Below are 22,325 nucleotides of genomic sequence, written 5' to 3' on the forward strand. Positions count from 1 at the left end.
TCATTAGATGATATATGTTGTAGACAGCTTTTCTTGCACTCCGGTACTATAATACGCGCCAGCGTGTCACTAGAGCAAACATAGAAACTGAAATTGTTCCAGTTGATAATGGTCATGCGCCATTTCACTAGTAAAGAAAAACACCTTAATTATATTTTTAAACCACGGTAAGAAGAAATTTCACAAACTTTTTATTCTTATTAGGCGCTATATATTTAAAATGAATGAATTCTGTAGAAAAATCACACATGAAAGTACATGACATAGTACATAATCGAGATTTCATCTCCATTCAAATAACATAGTTCTAGTTTTTTTAAAATTAAGACATTCCCATTACAGCCCCATTCTTTTTTACTAATGCCGAAAAATTAGGTACGGATTATTAATGCCAACTTTAAAAGTACAATTCAATTCCTCAGAAATTTTATTGCACATACCAATTCTCGATAGACATTTTATTTCAAGCTATCTATTAGGTTAATAATATATAATATTTAATTCATCTGATTTAAGACTTTGTTCTTTTTTGATGCTGGATTTTTATTTGCATGTTTCCCAATCTCATAAACGATACATTTCACACAACAACTTTCTTAAAAAAAGTTTCGTAGACTACTTTTCTAAAATAACCTTTTCACTTTGTAATAGTTTTTTTTCACTTGTTTATACCCACAAATAACTATCACAAAATCAAATTATCCATAGATCCATCAATTTTATCTCTCCCAAACGGGACTCTATCAGGTGGTGTCTGAGATAAAGTTGAAGTTAACGCATGCAAAACGAGAAATCCGTTAACATATTGTTAATTAAGTTTTAATTATTATAAACTTGAAAAAATAGATTTAGTTAATATTTTAAATTAATTTCCGTATAGAAATCTTTTAAAAACACACTATTTAGTAGTTTGAAAGACGTGCTAACAAAAACCAAAATAAAATCTACATCAGGGATGTAGGTATCGAATTTTCTCATTATTCGGGCTATAATAAAAATGAACCATGGGTGTGTTTAGTTCTTTAGGTGTAAAGTTTTTAAAGTATACGGACACACATTTAAAGTATTAAACGTAGATTAATAACAAAATAAATTACAGATTTCACCTGTAAACTGCGAGACAAATTTATTAAGCCTAATTAATCCGTCATTAGCAAATGTTTACTGTAGCATCACATTGTTAAATCATAGCGTAATTAGGCTCAAAAGATTTGTGTCGCAATTTTCATGCAAGCTGTGTAATTATTTTTTTTTCACGTTTAATGTTTCATGCATGTGTCCAAATATTTGATGTGTCGTTTTTGGCTAAAAATTTTTTGGAATCTAAACAAGTCCCGTTTCAACTTTCGAGCGGTAAACATTCACTACGCCGAACAAAAAAACGGCAGCTTCACACTTCACAGCAGCGAGACTGACAAGCTGACAGGCCAGTACAGCACACCTCCTCCAGTACTGGACCAGCAAACGAATCCGCATAATCTGAGAGGTTTACCCGCATAAATCCTAGGAATTATTCTACCGACTGTATTATTGATCTAACGATCTGAGAGAAAAATTATGCCCTACGAGCACTTGAACCCCCTCCTTATATAGGGGCAGGAACCGAAATTACAATGTACAGCCCATATGCCTTACGAACGACTAGGCTAAGTAACTGACTAAGATTACGGGATATTTCCTTAATATACAAGTTAACAAAAATACCCGAGTCCTTTCCTAAACATATTATATCTGTATAGGCTATCCCCTATAACCAGTTGGATATACATGCTATGGGGGTACGTGGTATCTATAATCTCCACAAGAGTATATTTAATTCGACTGTTACAATTCAGGGACTGGATTAAATACCTGAATTTCATGAATCGCTAGGATTTGCCCATTCATGTGTCACGAAGATGTGGGTGATTGAGAGTTAATTACTGACACATGCATTATGTTAGGGTTTTGGCGGCACTCAGGCGATTTTGCGGCGGCGGCCGTAAGTCTCGTCGTGAGATGTTTCTGGATGGAGCTCGTCTTCGATCCACGTGTGTTGTCTGCAGGGTTATCGCCTGCTTTGAGGATTCGTCGTCCGGCTTCCAATCAGATTGTTTGAGGGGTTTTGATCTGAGATCGGATTCATATTCTTATCATCAATGGTGTGTCCGGCCTGGTTGCAAGGTTCAGTCCTTTCCCTAGAATTTCTTAGTTCCCAATCGTAACATACCAGGAGATCTTTGCCTTTGGATATGGAGATGGATTGTGAAGAAGGAAACGTCACGATCTGGTCCGGGTGCCGTATTCGTTCTGGATTCGTTCTTGGTCTCCGGCCCTTATATAAACAACCCTGGGTCAGATCTGTCAAGCACAACCAACAATTGCTGCTTCTGCATCTAATCTGACGAATTAGGGCTCCGGTTTCTTTGTCGTCTCTTTCGGGTCATGGCGTCTTCTAGCGGTGGGGGTGATAAAGGGATCGTCACTGGGATGGTCACCCACCCGAAGCCCCTGGTCGACGCGATGCTCTCCCATCAAGAGACGTCTACTACGGCCAAGGAGATCATCTTGGCCCCAAATAAGCAGGCTTTGGAGTCAGCGAGTCAGAGTAAAGATAAGATGATCCACGCTAATCCCAAGACCTTGCCAGCGACGGGGGCTAGCGACACCTACTCAACTGGGCCGGGTGCATACACAGAAGGAGATGTGGAGGAGGAGGATGATGAAGCGGTGGAGGTACTGCTAGAAGATGATGAAGTACAACTAGCTGGGCAGTGGACAGTTTTGTCGAGATTCTACTCGCTTCGATCACCCAATCAAGCGGCTCTATTTGATGACATGAAGCGTGCATGGAGATTGCGAGCTAACATGAAGGTCAAGTCCCTGAGAGATAACATGTTTATCATCACCTTCAGCTCGGAAGGGGATTACAACTTTGTGCTCCAGGGCGGTCCATGGCTTCACCGTGGAGACGCTCTGCTTGTTGCAAAATTCGATGGCCTGACGAGCCCGTCCATGGTTCCCCTTGAGTTTGTGCCAATCTGGGTCAGGATTTATGACCTCCCCTTGGTGCTTATGACAAAGAGGAGGGGAGAACTGTATGGCAGCAAACTTGGACATGTGAGGGAAGTAGATGTTGGTGAAGATGGCAGAAACAAGCATGACTTCTTCCGGATCCTGGTTGATTTATCAGTCAAGAAGCCGCTGAAAACCTCGCTTGCTATAAAATTAATGTGCAGGGAAGTGAAGCTGTCTGACGTTTCGAGCTACGATATGAGAGGGTGCCCTTTTTCTACTTTATTTGTGGTTACATCGGGCACTCTGATAAAGACTGTGACAAAAGAATTGCCAATATTGATCAACCTTTTCGTTACTCAGCTGAGCTACGTTGTTCTCCGCTGAAGCCTTTTGAGAGAAGAATGAGCACAATCCATGGCCAACAAAAGTCAGGAGTGGCACGCAATCTGGCCTTCCGTGGAGCAGGGAGTGCAAGCTCGTCATCCTCCAAACAGGGGAAAGGTAAAAGCAGGGAGGAGATTATTCCTGACAGGGTCGATGCTCAGGATGGCTTTGAGGGAAGAGAAGATGTGGGGGACGGGGTGGTGGATGAACTGCTAGCTAGTCAGACTAGCAATCTGAACATGTCAGGTGAGAATATGGTGCAGAAAGGAGAACCGGTGGGTATGGAGGAGGAACAACGCCATCAGCTGTCAACATCTAACCTTGTTTCTGATACTGATATGATTCTAGCAATACAGAACCTGCAGCAACCGGCATCCTTTGGAGGAGAGTCTTCCGAGGACATCAGTGATACCAACCGGAAAAGAGTGCAACCACAGAGCGGGAGCAAGATATCCGACAGAGTTCAACAGGCCTTAGTATTGTATGGTCAAGGATCTGGTAGAGAACAGGCTAAGCAGGTGGACCCAAAGGAGCCAGCGAGAGCTCTCAAACGGTTTCGGAAGACGGAGGTGGAAAGTATGGAAGTTTTGGAAGCAACCAGTCCTGGGGCTACTGGTAAACTGACGGGACCCGCTCTCAGGGCCCGTCAGGAGCAATGAGTTGCCTATCATGGAACTGTCGTGGTTTGGGGAACGCTGCGACAGTTCGCGATCTGTGTGGCCTAGTTAAAGAGGCCGATTCCCAAATTGTTTTCCTAAGTGAGACTAGACAGAAGGCGGATAGAATCAGGCGTTTACGGAATAGGTTGGGTCTTAGAGGTTTTGCTGGAGTTGATAGTGATGGAATGAGTGGGGGGCTCGCTTTGTACTGGCATGAGTCTGTTAATGTGGAAATAAAAGCTTTGTGTGAGAGATATATTGATGCTTATGTTCGCTTGTCGCCGGATGGCCCTCTGTGGCATGCCACCTTTGTGTATGGTGAACCTAGAGTTGAGAATAGGCACAATATGTGGTCGATGCTCCGGTCTCTGAGGAATTCATCCAATTTACCTTGGCTTGTTATTGGTGATTTTAATGAAGCTCTTTGGCAGTTTGAGCATTTTTCATCTCACCCTAGGGGAGAGCCCCAAATGTGAGCTTTCTGGGATCTTCTTCAGTCGTGTGCACTTTTTGATTTGGGATTCAGGGGCACACCCTTTACTTATGATAATAAGCGCCAGGGAAGAAACAATGTTAGAGTGAGACTTGATCGTGCCATTGCTGACAATGCATGGCGTGATACCTTCCCTAATGCGACTCTTGCACACCTGGCCTCCCCCCGTTCAGATCACTGTCCCATATCCTTGCAACTGTCTCAGGAGATGAAACAGCCAGCCAGGAAGAAAATCTTGCATTATGAAATATGTTGGGAACGTGAGCCGTCTTTGCCAGAAGTTGTGCAGGAATCTTGGGTGGAAGCAGGGACTAAATCTGACCTGGGTGATATTAGTGCTGCTCTACGTAAGGTCATGGCATCTCTGCATTCCTGGAGTAAGGTAAAATTCAAGAATATTGGCCGTGAATTACAGAAAGCTAGGAAAAAGCTTGCTGAGCTGCTGGAAACATATGCAGATAGTGCTGCTGTTCGCCAAGCCTCGGATCACATGAACGAACTACTTTATCGTGAAGAGATGTTGTGGTTACAGCGCTCACGGATTAACTGGCTAAAGGAGGGCGACCGTAACACTCGCTTCTTTCATAGTAAGGCTGTTTGGAGGGCAAAGAAGAATCGGATTCAGTCTCTTAAAGACAGTGCTGGCACTGTACACCGTTCGGCAACAGCAATGGAGCAGCTGGCTACTGAATATTTTCAGGAAGTGTATTCTGCCGACCCTAGTCTGGATCACAGTATAGTGTCAAGTTTCTTCCAGTCGAAAGTTTCAGCACAGATGAATGAGGCTTTATGCAGCGATTTAACAGAAGAGGAGATCTCTACCGCCATCTTCCAGATCGGCCCGCTGAAAGCGCCGGGCCCCGATGGATTTTCGGCCAAGTTCTATCAACGAAATTGGGGCACAATTAAAAGTGAGGTAGTCAAGGCAGTTCATAATTTCTTCATCATAGGAGTGATGCCGGAGGGGATAAATGACACAGCAATTGTTTTGATTCCGAAGATTAAGCAGCCCACCCAACTGAAGGACTACCGGCCGATCAGCCTCTGTAATGTCATTTATAAAGTGGTAAGCAAATGTCTGGTTAACAGGCTGAGACCGTTCCTAGATGAACTGGTTTCGCCTAATCAAAGTGCTTTTGTCCCTGAGCGTCTTATAACTGACAATGCTCTAGTAGCTTTTGAGTGTTTCCATTTCATACAAAAGAACAAGAATCCAAACAAGGCTGCATGTGCTTACAAGTTGGACCTGTCCAAGGCTTACAACAGGGTAGATTGGAGGTTTTTGGAGCAAGCAATGCACAAGATGGGTTTCGCTCACCGGTGGGTTAGTTGGATAATGTCGTGTGTAACCACAGTGAGATACTCTGTGAAATTCAATGGGACCTTGTTAAGTGCATTCGCTCCAACAAGAGGTTTACGCCAGGGCGATCCTCTCTCTCCATTTCTTTTCCTGTTTGTGGCTGATGGACTGTCACTCCTTCTAGAGGAAAAAGTTAGGCAAGGAGCTATTTTGCCTCTTTCACGTTTGCCGACGGGCACCAGGGATCTCTCACTTATTGTTCGCTGATGATACCCTACTGTTTTTTGAAGCAGTGAAAGAGCAGGCTGTGGCAATCAAGCAAGTGCTGAATGACTTTGCCGCAAGCACTGGCCAATTGATTAACCCGTCGAATGCTCAATCATGTTTGGTGCGGCTTCCCCTGCAGCAATCCAACAGGATATCAGATCGATTTTGCAAGTTGGTGATAATGGTTTCGATGACAGATACCTGGGGTTTCCGACACCGGAGGGTAGAATGAAGAAAGGGCATTTCCAGAGTTTACAAGAGAAGGTTTGGAAACGAATTCTGCTGTGGGGCGAAAACCATCTGTCATCGGGTGGAAAGGAAGTGCTTATAAAAGCTGTTCTTCAAACCATACCGGTTTACGTCATGTGTATTTTTAAAATCCCTGATGCAGTGTGCGATGAGCTGACAAAGGCCATTAGGAACTTTTGGTGGGGAGCAGTTGGGGGCAAAAGCAAGACGCATTGGAAATCTTGGAATTCCATAGCCAAGTCGAAGCAAAGAGGGGGTCTGGGCTTTCGTGATACTAGGCTCTTCAACCAAGCGCTTTTGGCCCGATAAGCTTGGAGACTGTTAGAGAATCTAGATAGTCTCTGTGCACACCTTCTAAAGGCAAAGTACTATCCCAACGGTTCCATCGTTGACACCTGTTTTAGCGGGAATGCTTCACCTGGGTGGAGAGGAATTGAACATGGGTTGGAGCTACTCAAGAAAGGAATTATTTGGCGGGTGGGTAACGGACAGTCCATAAGAGTATGGCGAGATCCCTGGTTACCGAGAGATTATTCCAGACGGCCCATCACCCGCAAAGGTAATTGTTGTATCAAGTGGGTGTCGGATTTGCTACAGGATGATGGAACTTGGAGGGTTGATAAAGTGCAGGAACACTTTTGGCCGATAGATGTAGAAATGATCCTGAAGATTCGCACCTCAGCTTCACTTGAATCCGATTTTTTGGCTTGGCATCCTGATAGATTGGGAAAATTCTCGGTCAGGAGTGTGTACCACTTGGTCGTTTCGCTTGCAGAGACCGGTGATTGCTCCAGTTCTACAGAGGTGCTAGTAAATAAATCTTGGAAGCGTATCTGGGCGTGCAATGTCCCACAAAAAGTCAGAATCTTCGCTTGGAAGGCTATATCTAATAGTCTCCCCACAATGAAGAACAAAAAGAAGAGGAATCTGGAGTTGTTGAGCACTTGCTGCATATGTGGAGCCGAGGAAGAGGATGTTGCCCATGCGCTTTGTCATTGTCAGCAAGCGAGGAACCTGTGGTCGGCTATGTATTCTGCGAGAGCCATCTCTCATGACGTGAATAGTGCTTGGTCCGGGACGGATTGGATCCTGAACCTTTTGGAGGATGCCATGTTTCTCATGCTAATGTGGCGCATTTGGCATAACAGAAATGAGATCACCCATGGTAAATCAATTGCGCCAGTGGCTGTCTCTCAGAGATTCATCTTTAGTTATGTTAGCTCGCTAACTACTATTAAGCAGTACCCTCAAGCTGACATAATTAAAGGTAAACAGGTGGCACACCCGGACCGCATTAGGCTTCCCAGCCAAGCTCCCCCCGCAGTCAGTTCGCCTAGGCGCTGGGAGAAACCGAGCACAAGGTGGATGAAATTGAACGTTGATGGATCCTTTCAGGCTTCGGATGGTAAAGGTGGAATTGGGGCTGTTTTTAGAGACAGCTCTGGAAATGTTATTTTTGCTGCCTGTGGGTCTATGCTGGTTTGTGGTAGTGCTATGGAAGCAGATTACTCGCGTGCAGGGAGGGTATTGCAATGGCGCTTCAATGGACGTTCCTGCCTTTCATTGTGGAAACTGATTGCTTAGAGGTGTTTAATCTAATTCAATCAAAAGAGAAGGTGCTGTCCGAGTTAGCTTTTGTTGTCAAGGAGGTTCAGGTCCTCATGACAGGCAACAGGGAGATTAAAGTCAGGAAGGAGTCCCGTGATCAGAATAGTGTTAGTCATCATTTCCTTGCTAACAAGGGAAGATGTGAGGCCTTAACTTCTTTCTGGCCTGATAACACTTGTAATCTCATTTCACATCTCATCGATGTGGACTCAATTGAGTAATATAGCTCCCTGTTTTCCCCCGCAAAAAAAAAAAACCTGAATTTCATTAGCTAAAGATCAGCTCGACGCATTTACTGTGTGTCAATGTGTCGAAATGGCATGCGGCAAGGATGGTCTGCACAGATGGTCTGCAATATATATATGTATGTATGTATATATATATATGTATATATATGTATGTATGTATCTTATGCACACGGGTATGTAAATGCACCCATGCACACGAGAGTCCGCAGCCATTCGATCAAGATCCTGGGGCCAAATCACAAGCGTGGCATTTTTCCAAATAAACGCCCGCCTCCTCCACTCACGTTTTGCAGAGCACCCCTCACAACGTTCCTCTTATCTCAAGCAAGTCCCAAAAAATTCAACCGATCTGGATCGGCTCCAATAGCAAACTGCCAAGTCAAACCGGCCATCTCGCCCAAGCACACGACGGTTCGTCTTCGGAGGAGACGGCGACGACAACACGCCCGCGGAGGCAAATCAACAACGTGACCTCAATCAATGGTGCCAAAAATAAACGATTTGATTTTAGATTTATTTCTGTGCTTTGCATCCCGTTTCATCGGAGAAACTGGTATGCGGTAGCTAGCCATGAGGATAGACGTTCGTGTTGTTCCCGTCACTGGGCTTCGGCCACCTGAAGCCCACGGTGGAGACTATAAATGGCTAAGCACCTGCGTCACCAGCCACTGTGGCCTAGGGCCCTAGGCGTCGTCGTTGTGGAGATCTACCCATGGACAACGACGCTACTTCGCCCGATCGATGCGATGGAGCACCCCTCCGTGGCCATCGCGTTCCGCCGGTGCCGTCCAGCCTCGACACGCTCCGGCTCGCTGCCCTCCGTCGATGCCCTCGTGCCCGACATGTCCTCCACCTCCCGTGTTAGTTCCTCAAGATGCTGTCGTTGAAGAAGATGCGAAAGGTGCTCGATGAGGGAAGAGGAACGTTGTGAGGGTTCTTTGTAAAATGTGAGTGGAGGAGGCGGGCGTTTATTTGGAAAAGTGCTACGCTTGTGATTTGGCCCCAGGATCTTGATCGAATGGCTATGAACTCTCGTGTGCATTAGTGCAGCTACATATCTGTGTATAGGATACATTATATATATATATATATATATATATATATATATATATATATATATATATATATATATATATATATATATATATATATATATATATGGGAGCGTATTCTATGCACACAGGCCCTCGCGTGTACATACCGTGTACACCAACTAAAAATTATCACAAAAAATTTTAGGAAAATTCATACATGTACTTTCAATAGTATTACATCTACGTGCAAAGTCGCATCTTCAAATTCATTCTACATAGAGAATAACAAAAAAAAGATAAAATTTTGACAAAATTGCAACCTTAAAACTGTCAGATTTTTTGTTTTTTTGTTACGGCTAAAATATAATGAATTTGACGTTAAGATTTTAACCCTATGTGTAATACAATTGAAAGTATGTGTATGATTTTTTCTAGATTTTTTGGTGACATTTTTTAGTTGGTGTGCACGTGTGTACACGTGAGGGCTTGTGTGAATATATATATATATATATATATATATATATATATATATATATATATATATATATATATATATATATATATATATATATATATATATATATATATAACTTTTCAGCCTCAGATTACCGTGGGTCGGATGGTACTACGTGCGAATTGTGATTTTGTTAATGTGATCACTGAAACTTTTATTTGTGTCGACAGCCGACAGGTCGATCGAGGACAGTTAAGAGCAAGATCATACCAACAGTACAGCCAGTTGATAGCTGCAAAAGATTTCCATATCATCTTCATTTGATATGATCTTGCTCTTAACTGGCTGTGTACTATTGGTACCATCCGACCCACGGTAATCTGAGGCTGAAAAGTTGATACTTGCATGGTACAATCTGCAGTGGACAGTAAATACTCCTTTTCATTTTATTTATTGCATTCTATCTTCTTCATTTGTATAGAGTAAAGCTCTTTTTAATTATTGGATGGCTAAAGATCCACTACCTCTAGGTGTATTTTTAAGATTATTGGGTGCTTTATGTGTCAGTTTATTATAATCTAGTTTATAATAATCTAGCTAAGTATTCTAGATTATAATAATTCTAAGCTAAAATAAATAGAGTCAAAGTTATTGTGGTTATTTGTGTATGAATGGCTATTAAATAGTAAAACTAATTCCAATCGCGAAGAATTATAAATTTAAAAAGGTACTGAGAGACCCAGTAACCGTATTGAATGTACATGCAATGCGTTCACAAAGTTACTTCAACGGATATATATACATCGCGTGCGACCAAATTAAATTGGAAAAAAAAACAACGGTATGTGATGATTAGGTCATATTATTTTTATGGACGAGTATATACATATCTGTAGCTTGCATTTGCGCCCACCGATTACTACCACTTAATTAACATTGTTTCGTTCTAATGATGTTTAGGACATAAGCATGTAGTCTCTGATATATATACGTATGTGTTTGAGCATATAAAAAATATTAACAATATTGGTAATGAAATTGTTTTTTTTTTAATTTTGATAACAAAAATCTACCTAGTATCATTTTGATCCCAGAGCAAATCTTCAATTTTTTATATCTATTTATCTATTTTTGTGACAATATTTTAATTATTTAGTAAGCTAAGATTTTGGGATCAACGAAATCTGCATTATAAAACATTATTTTAGAAGGGAATGACTACTTGGTTAATTAATCGTTCTTCGGTGAAGTAGATGGCCGGTAAGGCGGTTAATTTAGGGTGTGTTTGGATAGTAGGAATGGCTCGTCTAGGATATGCCCGCTGAAATTTCTGGGGTGTTTAGATGGAGAGCAGCACTAGGATATGGCCACCACATATAGGAAATATTCCCTCCAGATACTGGCTCTGCGCGGATTAGGCCGGATGGGGCGGCTCAGGCTCTGCGCGACTCGCGCACGTGAATGCCTTCGCTGTGCTCACCTCCTCCCCCGTCCCTTTCGAAAATCCTTTAAATCGGTCGGCGGGGAGGGGTGGAAAAGATGGAGCGCTCCCACCACATGACCCTGTAAACACCTGCCACGTGTCCTCACCACATACTCCGTTGCAACAAATCACCCACATATTATAGAAACCCTATATTAAGGGAATCCGTTTCATTTTTTGTTCCACAAAAAATGTTTCACCTAGTGTACTCACAATATTTCATTGTGTATAGATCTAATGTTGCGGTGAATTGAAACATTCTTTTGCAACAAATCAGCCACATATTATGGAAAACTCTCTATTTAGAGAATTCGTTTCATTTTTTGTTCCACAAAAAATGTTTCACCTAGGTACTTATAATGTTTCACTATGTATGGATCAAATGTTGCAGTGACTTGAAACATTCTTTCTCTATTTGCTGAAACACTGTTTAATTATTGGAAGGTGAAACAACGCCCGATTTAAATGATTGGTGTAACAACATGCAATATTTAAAAATAATTCAATAATAAGCCAAAAAATTTTTCATCGGAATATATTAATGTGTGGTTTTATTTTAAAGATTTAATTGTAACGGATTTAATGGTGTAATTAGATCGTAATTTGGATAAATAATTTAAGAGAAAAAATAGTTTAAAGTAGTTTTACATGCATGCTTGCTTGATAACATCGTGCTGACATGGGCATCCGATTTTTCCAGTCAGAGAGACGTGAGACACTGACGTGTGGGCCCAACCTTTGTGGGTCCCACGTGTCAGTGACAAAGTCCTAATGACGTTATCAGAGGAGACTCATCCCACCCGATCGGCATAGTCGTCTCCAGACTCCATCCCTTCCCCCCCTTTTTTTTGCCTCTCTTCTCACCGTGCCAAAACCCTAGAGCTCTCCTCCCTCCTCTGTACTCACCTTCCGGCGGCGCACCAGGCGGGCTCGAGGGCGGAGTGGGAGACGGGCGGCGACTCCGGGCGGCCGCGGGCGGCGGCGAGGGCGGGGACTCTCCTGGCGGCCCAGTCGGCAAGGACGTAGGGGGCAGCGAGCAGACCAATTTTTTCTCCTTCCACTCCTCTTCAAATCAAGGTATACTACAAATCTGAGCATACTACTTGTATTTTGGGGATTGATTTGTTCAGATCTGAGTGCTATAGTAGTTTCTAAGCTTGTGCATGAATGCCTGATAGTGCTAGAGTTGCCTTTTTTTTTTGATATTTTGTTCAGATCTGAGTGCTATATGTTGTATGTCTCAATATATGTGTGTATGGATGTGGTAGACCTGATTTCGTATCAAACTTTGGCATTGTAGATGGACAGGTTTCTGGTTTATGCGGCTGCATCGTATTTGTTGTTGTCAATGATGGCTGTGGTTATCGAGTCTAGAAAAAAGAAAAGGAAAAGGGTTCCAAGGAGAGAAGGGATTACCTATGGGCCAATAGATGAAGGTGGTTTGGATTGATTGAACTGAGCCTCACCACATCCTTCCATGGCCGCACGCCCGTCGCTGGATGGGGATCATGGATGGGTAGGTAGCTTGCCGAGGGTTTCGTATGCATGGAACGGGGAGGGGTTTTGCGATTGAGCTAATGTAAGGGCAATCGTTGCGACTCTTTCGGTGCTTTGTTTGTAGGTTTTTATATTTATGTGTGTTAATGTAGGAGATTGGTTTTGGCCATTAATGTGCTTAGGGGATAAGGCGACGACATGCCCCTCCGTGGGCTGTTCTCGCGCCATATGTATTTATTTATGGGGGGAGGCAGGCAATGTTTCTTGCTTAGCCCCCTTTAAGAGTTGGAATAACATAATTGGAATCCTTGGATCGGATGACAAGAATGGATAGAGACAAACGGAATTAGCTAATAAAGTGGGTATGGTGCCCAATAGCGAAACACTACCATCAGTTATAGCTGTGATGATATGTCAGCGCGGTAGCACACACTGGTATGGCGGTTCGACTCCAGTGATGCGTGGGGACGGTTTCACTCTTCATGGCTTTTATTGCATCATGTGTCCAATAGGGGCCATTGGCTGTGATTCTATCTAGTATGCTGCTATGAGACAAATATTTAAATGTGTTCTGTTGCGCTCATCTCATAGTCGACAAAATAGAGTGTGGGTAAAAGACACCTACATTAGTTGTCACGGGAAGGTGCAACCCCCTTCCCGCTATTGTGCTTATACACTACCGAAGTGCATGCCTAGTGACCCTCCTTGTGCTGATTCGCTATCTTTGCCATCCTGTAAATGCATGGCTATCTTGTTCCTTTTCCCTTCTAGAAAGTGATTTTTTTATCAAATGACTCTAATCTATAGCAGTCACAAGGTGTTATTCTCAGGAAACTTTTGGTTTTCTTAAATGATCTAATTATTAACAAGCATCATTATTCTTTGTTTTACATGCAAAATGGTCTCCACCCATCTAATTATCAACAAGTGTCGTTATTATTATTTCTATTTTTAACTTGTTGCGACAAAATAGGAATCTGTTTCTAATCTTAGCTTCATGTAAAATATCTATTCAATCTCTTCCGCTAGTTGATAATCTTCTAATGGGATGTTCTATTGATTTAGTCTTTGCATGTTGATTTTTATCATGCTTTAGTAATTCTTAGTCTTCTCATATCGATGTTTACACATATCTCTTGTGTTGCAGTTGGTTAGCTCAAGATCTGTGATGAACGACCAAGCTTCCTTTTAGATCTTCTGTTTATTCTCCTTGGTCAGTAAAACAGATGACTTAAAAAATGCTGCATTAAATAAACATAGCTTTAATTTCTTGCTCAATTGTATACTGATAGGTCTCCTTTTTACCCCTATCCAGCTTAACCTAAACTATGACTGGTAAACAAACCTAGAGAAGATACAAAGGAAATAACGGCATAAACTTTTGTTTTGCAAAAGATTAACAGTGGCTTACCATGGCTGGAACTCGGCAGACAACTTCAGTTCCGATGGATAATGCAGCAGTTGTTGATGCAAAACCCTTGCGCACATTGACTCCCATGTTCCCTGCGGCACTTGGTCTGCACACTTTCACTGCTAAAGAAAACTCATCTTCGATTGTCTGTATTACCCCGTTTGGACCATATGCTGGGGGCACTGAACAGGCAATGCCTGCTAGTATTCCACCAATGTTTGCATCACCGGCTGCCCCTGCAGACCCCAACCAGAGGCAGCCATATGCTGTTCACTTGAATGGAGCTGCTCCTGCTAACGGTACAGCAAACAACACAGGGGTCATCCCTGATTTGCAAATAGCTGTGGCAGGTACAGTGGAATCTGCTAAGAGGAAGAGGGGCAGACCCAAGCGCGTGCAAGATTCTTCTGTTCCTTCAGCTCATTTGGTTCCTTCAGCTCCAGGAGGTAACATCACTGCTGTCCAGACGCCTCCTTCAGCAACCACAGATGAATCTGGTAAGAAGAAGAGGGGACGGCCCAAGCGGGTACAAGATGTACCTGTCCTGTCAACTCCTTCAGCTCCTCAGGTAGATAGTACAGTTTTTCAGACACCTGCTTCTGCTGTAAATGAATCTGTTACGAGGAAAAGGGGACGACCCAGGCGTGTACAGGATGGTGCAGATACTTCAGCTCCTCCAATTCAATCAAAATATAATGAGCCTGTTTTGCAGACACCTTCTGCTGTCACCTTACCAGAAGATGGTAAGAGGAAGAGAGGGCGGCCAAAGCGTGTGCCTGATGGTGCACTGATTCCTTTAAGTCACTCAGGTGTTTCGATAGATGATGACAGTGGTGAAATAATAACAGGGAAACGTGGACGGCCTAGGAAAATTGATGTCAATCTTCTGAATCTGCCATCTTTGTTTTCAGATGATCCTAGGGAATCTGTTGATAATGTACTCATGATGTTTGATGCACTGCGGCGGAGGCTCATGCAGTTGGATGAGGTGAAGCAAGGAGCAAAGCAGCAACATAACTTAAAGGCCGGGAGTATCATGATGAGTGCTGAACTTCGTGCAAATAAGAACAAGAGGATTGGAGAGGTTCCAGGTGTCGAGGTTGGTGATATGTTCTACTTCAGAATAGAGATGTGTCTGGTTGGACTGAATAGTCAGAGCATGTCTGGGATTGATTACATGTCTGCTAAGTTTGGTAATGAGGAGGATCCTGTGGCTATCAGTATCGTGTCAGCTGGTGTGTATGAGAATACCGAAGATGACCCAGATGTGCTGGTTTACACTGGACAGGGCATGTCTGGAAAGGATGACCAAAAGCTTGAAAGAGGTAATCTTGCACTTGAAAGGAGTTTGCATAGAGGTAATCAAATCAGAGTTGTTCGTAGTGTAAGAGATTTGACTTGTCCTACTGGTAAGATATACATTTATGATGGCCTTTATAAAATAAGAGAAGCATGGGTGGAGAAAGGAAAAACTGGCTTTAATGTGTTTAAACACAAGCTGCTCAGAGAACCTGGTCAACCTGATGGCATAGCAGTGTGGAAGAAGACTGAAAAATGGAGGGAGAATCCTTCCTCTCGAGACCATGTTATATTGCGTGACATATCATATGGTGCAGAAAGCAAGCCTGTTTGCCTTGTGAATGAAGTGGATGATGAGAAAGGTCCTAGCCACTTCAACTACACAACTAAACTGAACTACAGGAATTCTCTCAGCTCAATGAGAAAGATGCAAGGCTGCAATTGCGCAAGTGTGTGCCTTCCTGGTGATAACAACTGCTCTTGCACTCATCGAAATGCCGGTGATCTTCCATACAGTGCTTCAGGCATACTTGTTAGCCGGATGCCTATGCTGTATGAGTGTAACGATTCCTGTACATGCTCACATAATTGCCGGAACCGAGTTGTACAGAAAGGTTCTCAGATCCACTTTGAGGTGTTTAAGACAGGAGATCGAGGTTGGGGACTTCGTAGTTGGGATCCAATTCGGGCAGGCACATTTATTTGTGAATATGCAGGAGAAGTTATTGACAGAAACAGTATCATTGGAGAAGATGATTACATCTTTGAGACACCGTCTTCTGAGCAGAATTTAAGATGGAACTATGCACCAGAATTACTGGGTGAACCCAGTCTTTCTGACTCAAGTGAGACACCTAAGCAACTGCCAATAATTATCAGTGCAAAACGAACTGGAAACATAGCTCGCTTTATGAACCACAGCTGCTCACCAAATGTTTTTTGGCAACCAGTTTTGTATGATCATGGTGACGAGGGATATCCACATATCGCATTCTTTGCAATCAAGCATATTCCTCCGATGACAGAGCTTACATATGATTATGGTCAGAGCCAGGGTAATGTTCAACTGGGAATCAATTCTGGATGTCGGAAGTCCAAAAACTGCTTATGTTGGTCTCGCAAGTGCAGAGGTTCCTTTGGCTAAAATGCGAACCCTGCAACAAAAACATTAAAGCATAATCTGCCATTGCAAGGTGAGTCATTGGATGTTTTCTCATTTCGTCACCGACAGTACTATTTTTTCTTGAAAATTGCATGTTCTTATTTGTGACAATTATACTTTCTTTACTATGTTATGGAGTTCATGGCTAGATACTTGGTACTTTGGAGGGTGCATAGTGTTCCACCTTTTGAACTGGTTGATGGATTGGAATTTCCAAATAAAAATGGAGTTAAGTAATTTAGTGCCTTCCAGCAAAATGAAGTTGTTATAGCTGGTTCTTATTCATTTAAGTGAAGTCAGAACTCACAACTTCTGTGAGTTGAAGGCTGCTCCTTCACATTCGCTACGAAATTTTACTCGCGAACTGTGATTTAGCCTGTGTTTCCTGTACTACTATAGATTTATATACTGTTATAAGCGGCCAACATGGAAAACTTGGTAAATGGAAATTATTTGAAAAACATATACACATTAGTTTTGTGCATACATATAGTTGAATCACAAAATATTTGTTCATGAGTACCACTATCCATTTTGAACTTTCTAGCGTTGAACACAAATAATATGACCAGAAGCAACATAATGTTATGTAAATGTATTTATACCATGAAGTATCTTCAGTACCTTTCTAAAAGCCTGGCCCTCCTTACGTCATATTCTTATTACTGAGCATATTTTCTTTAATTTTTTTAAAGTTTACATCACTGTCAACACAATAAAAGCTAAATATCTCCTTTTTGGCACATTTTGCCTGTAGATCCATGTCGATTAACAGATATTGGCAATGTATTCCATCTCCATTCTGACAAATTGAACTGTCCTTACCTACAGAAGTAGGCGATTGTTGTAGAACTATGAAGCAGCAGGGTGCATTCAGTGTTTCAAGATGCCATGTAATAAGGTTGGCCTTCGTCTGGATGAGAATGCAAAAGAGGGTATTTATTGCAGAAAGCATTGGCATTGTACCAAACTTTATTGGAATAACTAGTATTTAGCGTAGCATCTGAATTCCGAGAAGGTTGGAACCGTGTTACTATGTTCTTGTAGTGTAGTTGTTTCTCCTGTTTAAGAGAACTTTACCAACTGTAGAATGCCATGCATATGGTTGCATCGCAAGATTTTCCTGGGCTTCGCATGCCAGTCGTGCACTCGCCGTATGTTTTTCTGTAATATTAATGGCTACATAATGCATCCTGTAATAATCATGGTAGTAGCTCCAGTCATCTGCTGAGGTTGAAATGATACAGAGACCTGTTGCATATGGTGATTATGCTGTTAGCTGATATCTGCCTCAGTAAACCAGCAGGTCACATGATAGCGTATACTAGTAGTATATTGTTTGTTTTGCAGCAAAGCATACCTGATATCTATCTCTTCATCAGGTGAATCAGTTGTATGCAGCAGCTGAACCATTGCAGGATTGATTTGATTTCTTTAGATGCCCTGGTCATGGTAATTCCTCCTGCACTGAGCAATTTGCAAAGAGCGATGAAATGATAAGAGCAATTGCTTTCAGAGAAAGTTCAGGCCGATATGATTCTTCAGAGAAATGCATGTTTTGTAGGTAAGCTGCAGTTCTTTTCCTCTTCCCAGATTGACCGTCTTGCCAGAAACTTAGGCCTGGTTTAGTTTTCAACTTTTTCTTCAAACTTCCAATTTTTCCATCACATCGAAACTTTTCTATACACAAACTTCTAATTTTTCCGTCACATCGTTCCAATTTCAATCAAACTTCTAATTTTGGCATGAACTAAACACTCCCTAAATATGTGCTGTAGAAGCCATAACATATGGACGTGTCTACAAGTGTCTACGATATGGTCATAACCAGCTACCTCAATTTCATATTTAGTTGCTACTAGTATACTCAAAAGTGCGTGCATGTATTTTTTCTTCTTATGGAATTTTCTCTTAGATTACCCATCCGATTTACGATCTGATTACATCATTGTGATCATAATAATTAAATCTTTATAACAAGATCTTACATGACTATACTTTTATTAAAAATAGAAATTACTTTTATAATATATCTAAATAACTTTTAGATTTCATTAAATTACTTCTTAGTCATAAAAGTAATTTAATTAAGCCTGAAAGTAATTTACCCTATATTGTAGAAGTAACTTAAAACAAAAGTGAAGTAACTTGTTACGGTATTAAAAGAAATCTATACATTCATGTTGTGAGTTGTTTATTTTATACACATTTTTAGTCAATGATGTAATTTATACTTATTAAATTTAATTTCTATATAGACTCATGTTTTTACCTCCATAACGGATTTACTTTTAATGTCGTGATAAAGTTACTTTTTTTTCTAAGTTAATTCTATAATATATGTAAATTACTTTTAGGCTTTATTAAATTTACTTTTATGGGTCTAAGAAGTAATTTAGTGAAATCTTAAGTAATTTAGATATATTATAAAAGTAATTTCTAATTTTTTATCAAATATAATCATGTGAGATCTTGTTATAAAGATTCAATTCTTACGAACACAACGGTGTAATCAGATCGTAGATCGGATGATTAGTTCAATTGCATCGATCCGTGCAATCATCGCTTGCCTTTGATGTTGTACGTGTCTTACTTTTATGATGCTATCCCTAGGATATCATGAAATTTCGGGCTTGCTTAGTTCGCGAAAAGAAAATTTTTGGGTGTCACATCGGATGTTTGACAGGATATCGAAAGGGTTTTTCGGATAGGAATGAAAAAACTAATTTTATAACTCGCCTGGAAACTGCGAGACGAATCTTTTGAGCCTAATTAATCCGTCATTAGCGCATGTGGGTTACTGTAGCACTTATAGCTAATCATGGCCTAGTTAGGCTTAAAAGATTCGTCTCATGATTTACATGCAAACTGTGCAATTAATTTTTCTTTTTATCTATATTTAATGCTCTATATATATGTCAAAGATTCGATGTGATGTTTTTGGGAAAAGTTTTTGGGTAGCCCGAAGTGTCTCAGAACTTTGTCAGTTGTCAAGTTTGAACTTGGGGAGAGGCAACCAGGTGGGGAATTTTTTTTTCATTTTAAATTTTTTTTTAATTTTTACAAAAAATATTATATCGGTGGAAAGATTTACAAAAGTAGACCCTGCCGCCCTTTATTTGGGCGGCAAGCTGACGTGGCACATGGGCGCAGGACGGACGTTTTTGGGGGCTATGAATTTTGCACGTGGTCCCCTTGCCGTCTTCTGTCTGGGCGGCAAGGGGCCTCCGTGCAAAATTTGCAAGGGCGGCAAGGGGCCCAGATGCAAAAAGAACTAGCCAATTGCTTGTTTGGCAGGGCAAAAATTGCATTTAGCCTCGGCAAAGGTCTAAGCGCAAAATGAGCACATGGCACCGTCACGACGCCGTATGCCACGTCAGCTTGCCGTCCAAATAGAGGGCGGCATTGTCTATTTTTGTAAATCTTTCCACCGATATAATATTTATGTAAATATTAAAAAAATTAAAAAAGAAAAAAATTCACCAGGTGGGTGTTGGAATTGGGCTACGACTTGGACCAAGTCTGATCGATGGCCAGCCCATTTCCCAGTAATAATAGGAATAAGTTCATCTGAGATCCGAGATCCCTTAACTTGTTAACGAATTCGATTTTCGTTCTTCCATCAGAAAATTAGATACAACAGTTCTCTCAACTATCAAAACCGGTCCAGATGAGGTCCCTTGACAGTATTGATGGCGATTTTGGCTGACGTGGCGTCTACGTGACTAATTTGACTCGGTCTTCGTCCCACATGGCATTGACGTGGCGCTTACGTAGCAATTATATCACGGAAAAATAATAAAAACTGTGGACCTACCTATCAGTCACACAAAAAATAATTTAAAAATGGCGAGGCCCATGTGAGCCCCGCGTGTTAGCCTCACTCCTCCCTTCAACCCTCTCCCTTCTCTCTCTTCTTCCTCATCCTCACTCTTATCTTCTTCCCTCTCCCCTCTCACTCTTCTCCCGGGGAGCATCGGAGCGGATGGGCGGGTGGGCGGCGGAGCAGGCAAGCGAGGCGGGCTGTCCGACCTCCGGCGGTGGCGGCTCGGCATGCGCCGCGACGGGGATCCCTAAGATGGTGTACAATTGCGCCGGCGACGAGACCCTTGACTGGGGGAGAGGAGGCGCCGCGATGGTTGGAGCCGGGTTGGCGGGGGTGGTTGTCGCGGCGGTGGTTGCGGTGGTGGTACGTGCGGTGGCGGGCGCGGGGTGGTGGGGGCCGGGGTGGCGGGGGTGGTTGGCGCGGCGGCGGGCGCAGGCGTCTTGTTGGAGGAGACCGGTGGTGTGGTGGTCGGCGCCACCGCGGGGTCCTGTGCCGGCCACATCCCCGTCCTCAGTACCACCGCCGCCGCGATCGAACTCCATCTCCTCCCGCACGTATGTAGGCTCATTAACAACCTCGACAACGCGCACGAGCAGATCGACACTGCCATCGCGACGGCACTAAGTGAGAGCAAGCCCGTGTATATTAGCGTGGGCTGCAACCTGGCGGGCCTCTCTCACCCGACGTTTAGCCGCGAGCCAGTGCCCTTGTTCATCTCGCCAAGGTAATACTGACCTAAAACGCATGCGTCTTTGTGTTAAAATCTTTTTTTATCCATTAATTAGTTTCTTAATTATGTTATCTTTGTTCCATCAGATTGAGCAACAAGGCGAACTTGGAGTACGCCGTCGAAGCCGCTGCGGACTTCCTGAACAAGGCGGTGAAGCCGATGATGGTCGGGGGACCAAAGTTCCGGGTGGCCAAGGCGAAGAAGGCGTTCGCCGGCATCGCGGAGTCGAGCGGGTATTGACATTAACTTGTGATTGCTTGTTTTGCTGCGATTCTGTTCAATTTAATCCATCCAAAACCTCTCTAATACTTCAATGATCAGATCTGGAAAGCTTTGTTGATTGGATCTTGCTAGTTTCGAATTTACTTAAGTTTTAGGTTTTATTCAGATTTGCTGAAATTCTGAGACAGCTGACTTTTGAGGATGTTTTCTCTTAAATTGTTTATTATTTTACAAATCCCTCCGGTGGAGTTGTTTCTTAGCTTGTCTAGTTTATTCTGTCAAGTTTACAACTTGTTCCAAATGGTTGGTTTAAGAGAAATTGAGTTTTTATAGAAGCGTTATTGTGTTGTTTTTTAGATTGACGGTCAGACCGCCGAGTCACCTATTGTCAGACCGGCCATGCCTCGGACAGACCGACCCTATTAGGTTGGATAGACCGCCGAACGTGTGTTTCATTGGTTTTTGAGATTGCGGTGTGTTTTGATCTATCAGGATTCGATTATTTCACTTTCACTGACGTAATCTACCATTTAGCCTCTCTGGTAGGTTTAGTTGCTTGTGTCTAATCCTACAGAAACAAGGTTTTTAAGAGTGAGCTTGGATCCCTTAGTTGTTTCCATATAAAATTTATCATAGATTTTAAAGTTAATTGAATGCTTCAGTATTCTCGCACTAAGTGTCTCCCGTGCACATTTGCACAATCAACAGGTAAGGAGCAAGGACTAAGGAGTACCCCTACGTAAAAAGAGAGACCAATCGATGTTCGTAGCTAGGACTTCGATTTTTTGACGGAATAGTAGCTAAAAGGAACGAGGAGATCGAGCCAGGCAATCCTGAACGCTCATTTCTTGATGGATGGCTTGGATTGGCAAGTACTGCCTAAACCTTATCCCTATAGTAGTACTGTACAACTTTGCACAATTAACAAGGCTATCTATCAGGATCAGAATAAACAGGCGGATCATCATCCTCTTTGATGAGTTGTGTGTAATCTGCTGTTCT

At 42.4% G+C, this 22,325-nt stretch overlaps 1 protein-coding gene, 1 long non-coding RNA gene and 1 pseudogene across 5 annotated transcripts; all 3 read left to right on the forward strand.

Moving 5' to 3' along the window:
• The first annotated feature begins 2,231 nt into the window (after positions 1-2,231).
• LOC107279392 (uncharacterized) lies at positions 2,232-8,178 on the forward strand (annotated as a pseudogene).
• A 3,848-nt stretch (positions 8,179-12,026) lies between these two features.
• LOC4350865 (histone-lysine N-methyltransferase, H3 lysine-9 specific SUVH3) lies at positions 12,027-17,768 on the forward strand. 4 transcript variants are annotated; one of them, XM_066305427.1, is made up of 5 exons: positions 12,027-12,253; positions 12,477-12,692; positions 13,821-13,886; positions 13,989-16,576; positions 17,377-17,768. In XM_066305427.1, the coding sequence occupies exon 4, from the start codon at positions 14,086-14,088 to the stop codon at positions 16,525-16,527; it is 2,442 nt and encodes an 813-aa protein (XP_066161524.1). In that variant the 5' UTR covers positions 12,027-12,253; positions 12,477-12,692; positions 13,821-13,886; positions 13,989-14,085; the 3' UTR covers positions 16,528-16,576; positions 17,377-17,768. The 4 variants fall into 4 exon arrangements, with proteins under 4 accessions (XP_066161524.1, XP_015616963.1, XP_015616962.1 ...); XM_015761477.3 differs by lacking the exon at positions 12,477-12,692 and having other exon boundaries at positions 17,303-17,768; XM_015761476.3 differs by lacking the exon at positions 12,477-12,692.
• A 2,700-nt stretch (positions 17,769-20,468) lies between these two features.
• LOC112936926 (uncharacterized) lies at positions 20,469-22,303 on the forward strand. Its single transcript, XR_003239430.2, has 3 exons — positions 20,469-21,095; positions 21,188-21,334; positions 22,032-22,303. It is a non-coding gene; the product is annotated as an uncharacterized lncRNA (long non-coding RNA).
• Positions 22,304-22,325: the final 22 nt, after the last annotated feature.

Source organism: Oryza sativa, chromosome 11 (assembly GCF_034140825.1).
Source record: "Oryza sativa Japonica Group chromosome 11, ASM3414082v1".
NCBI lineage: Eukaryota > Viridiplantae > Streptophyta > Magnoliopsida > Poales > Poaceae > Oryza > Oryza sativa.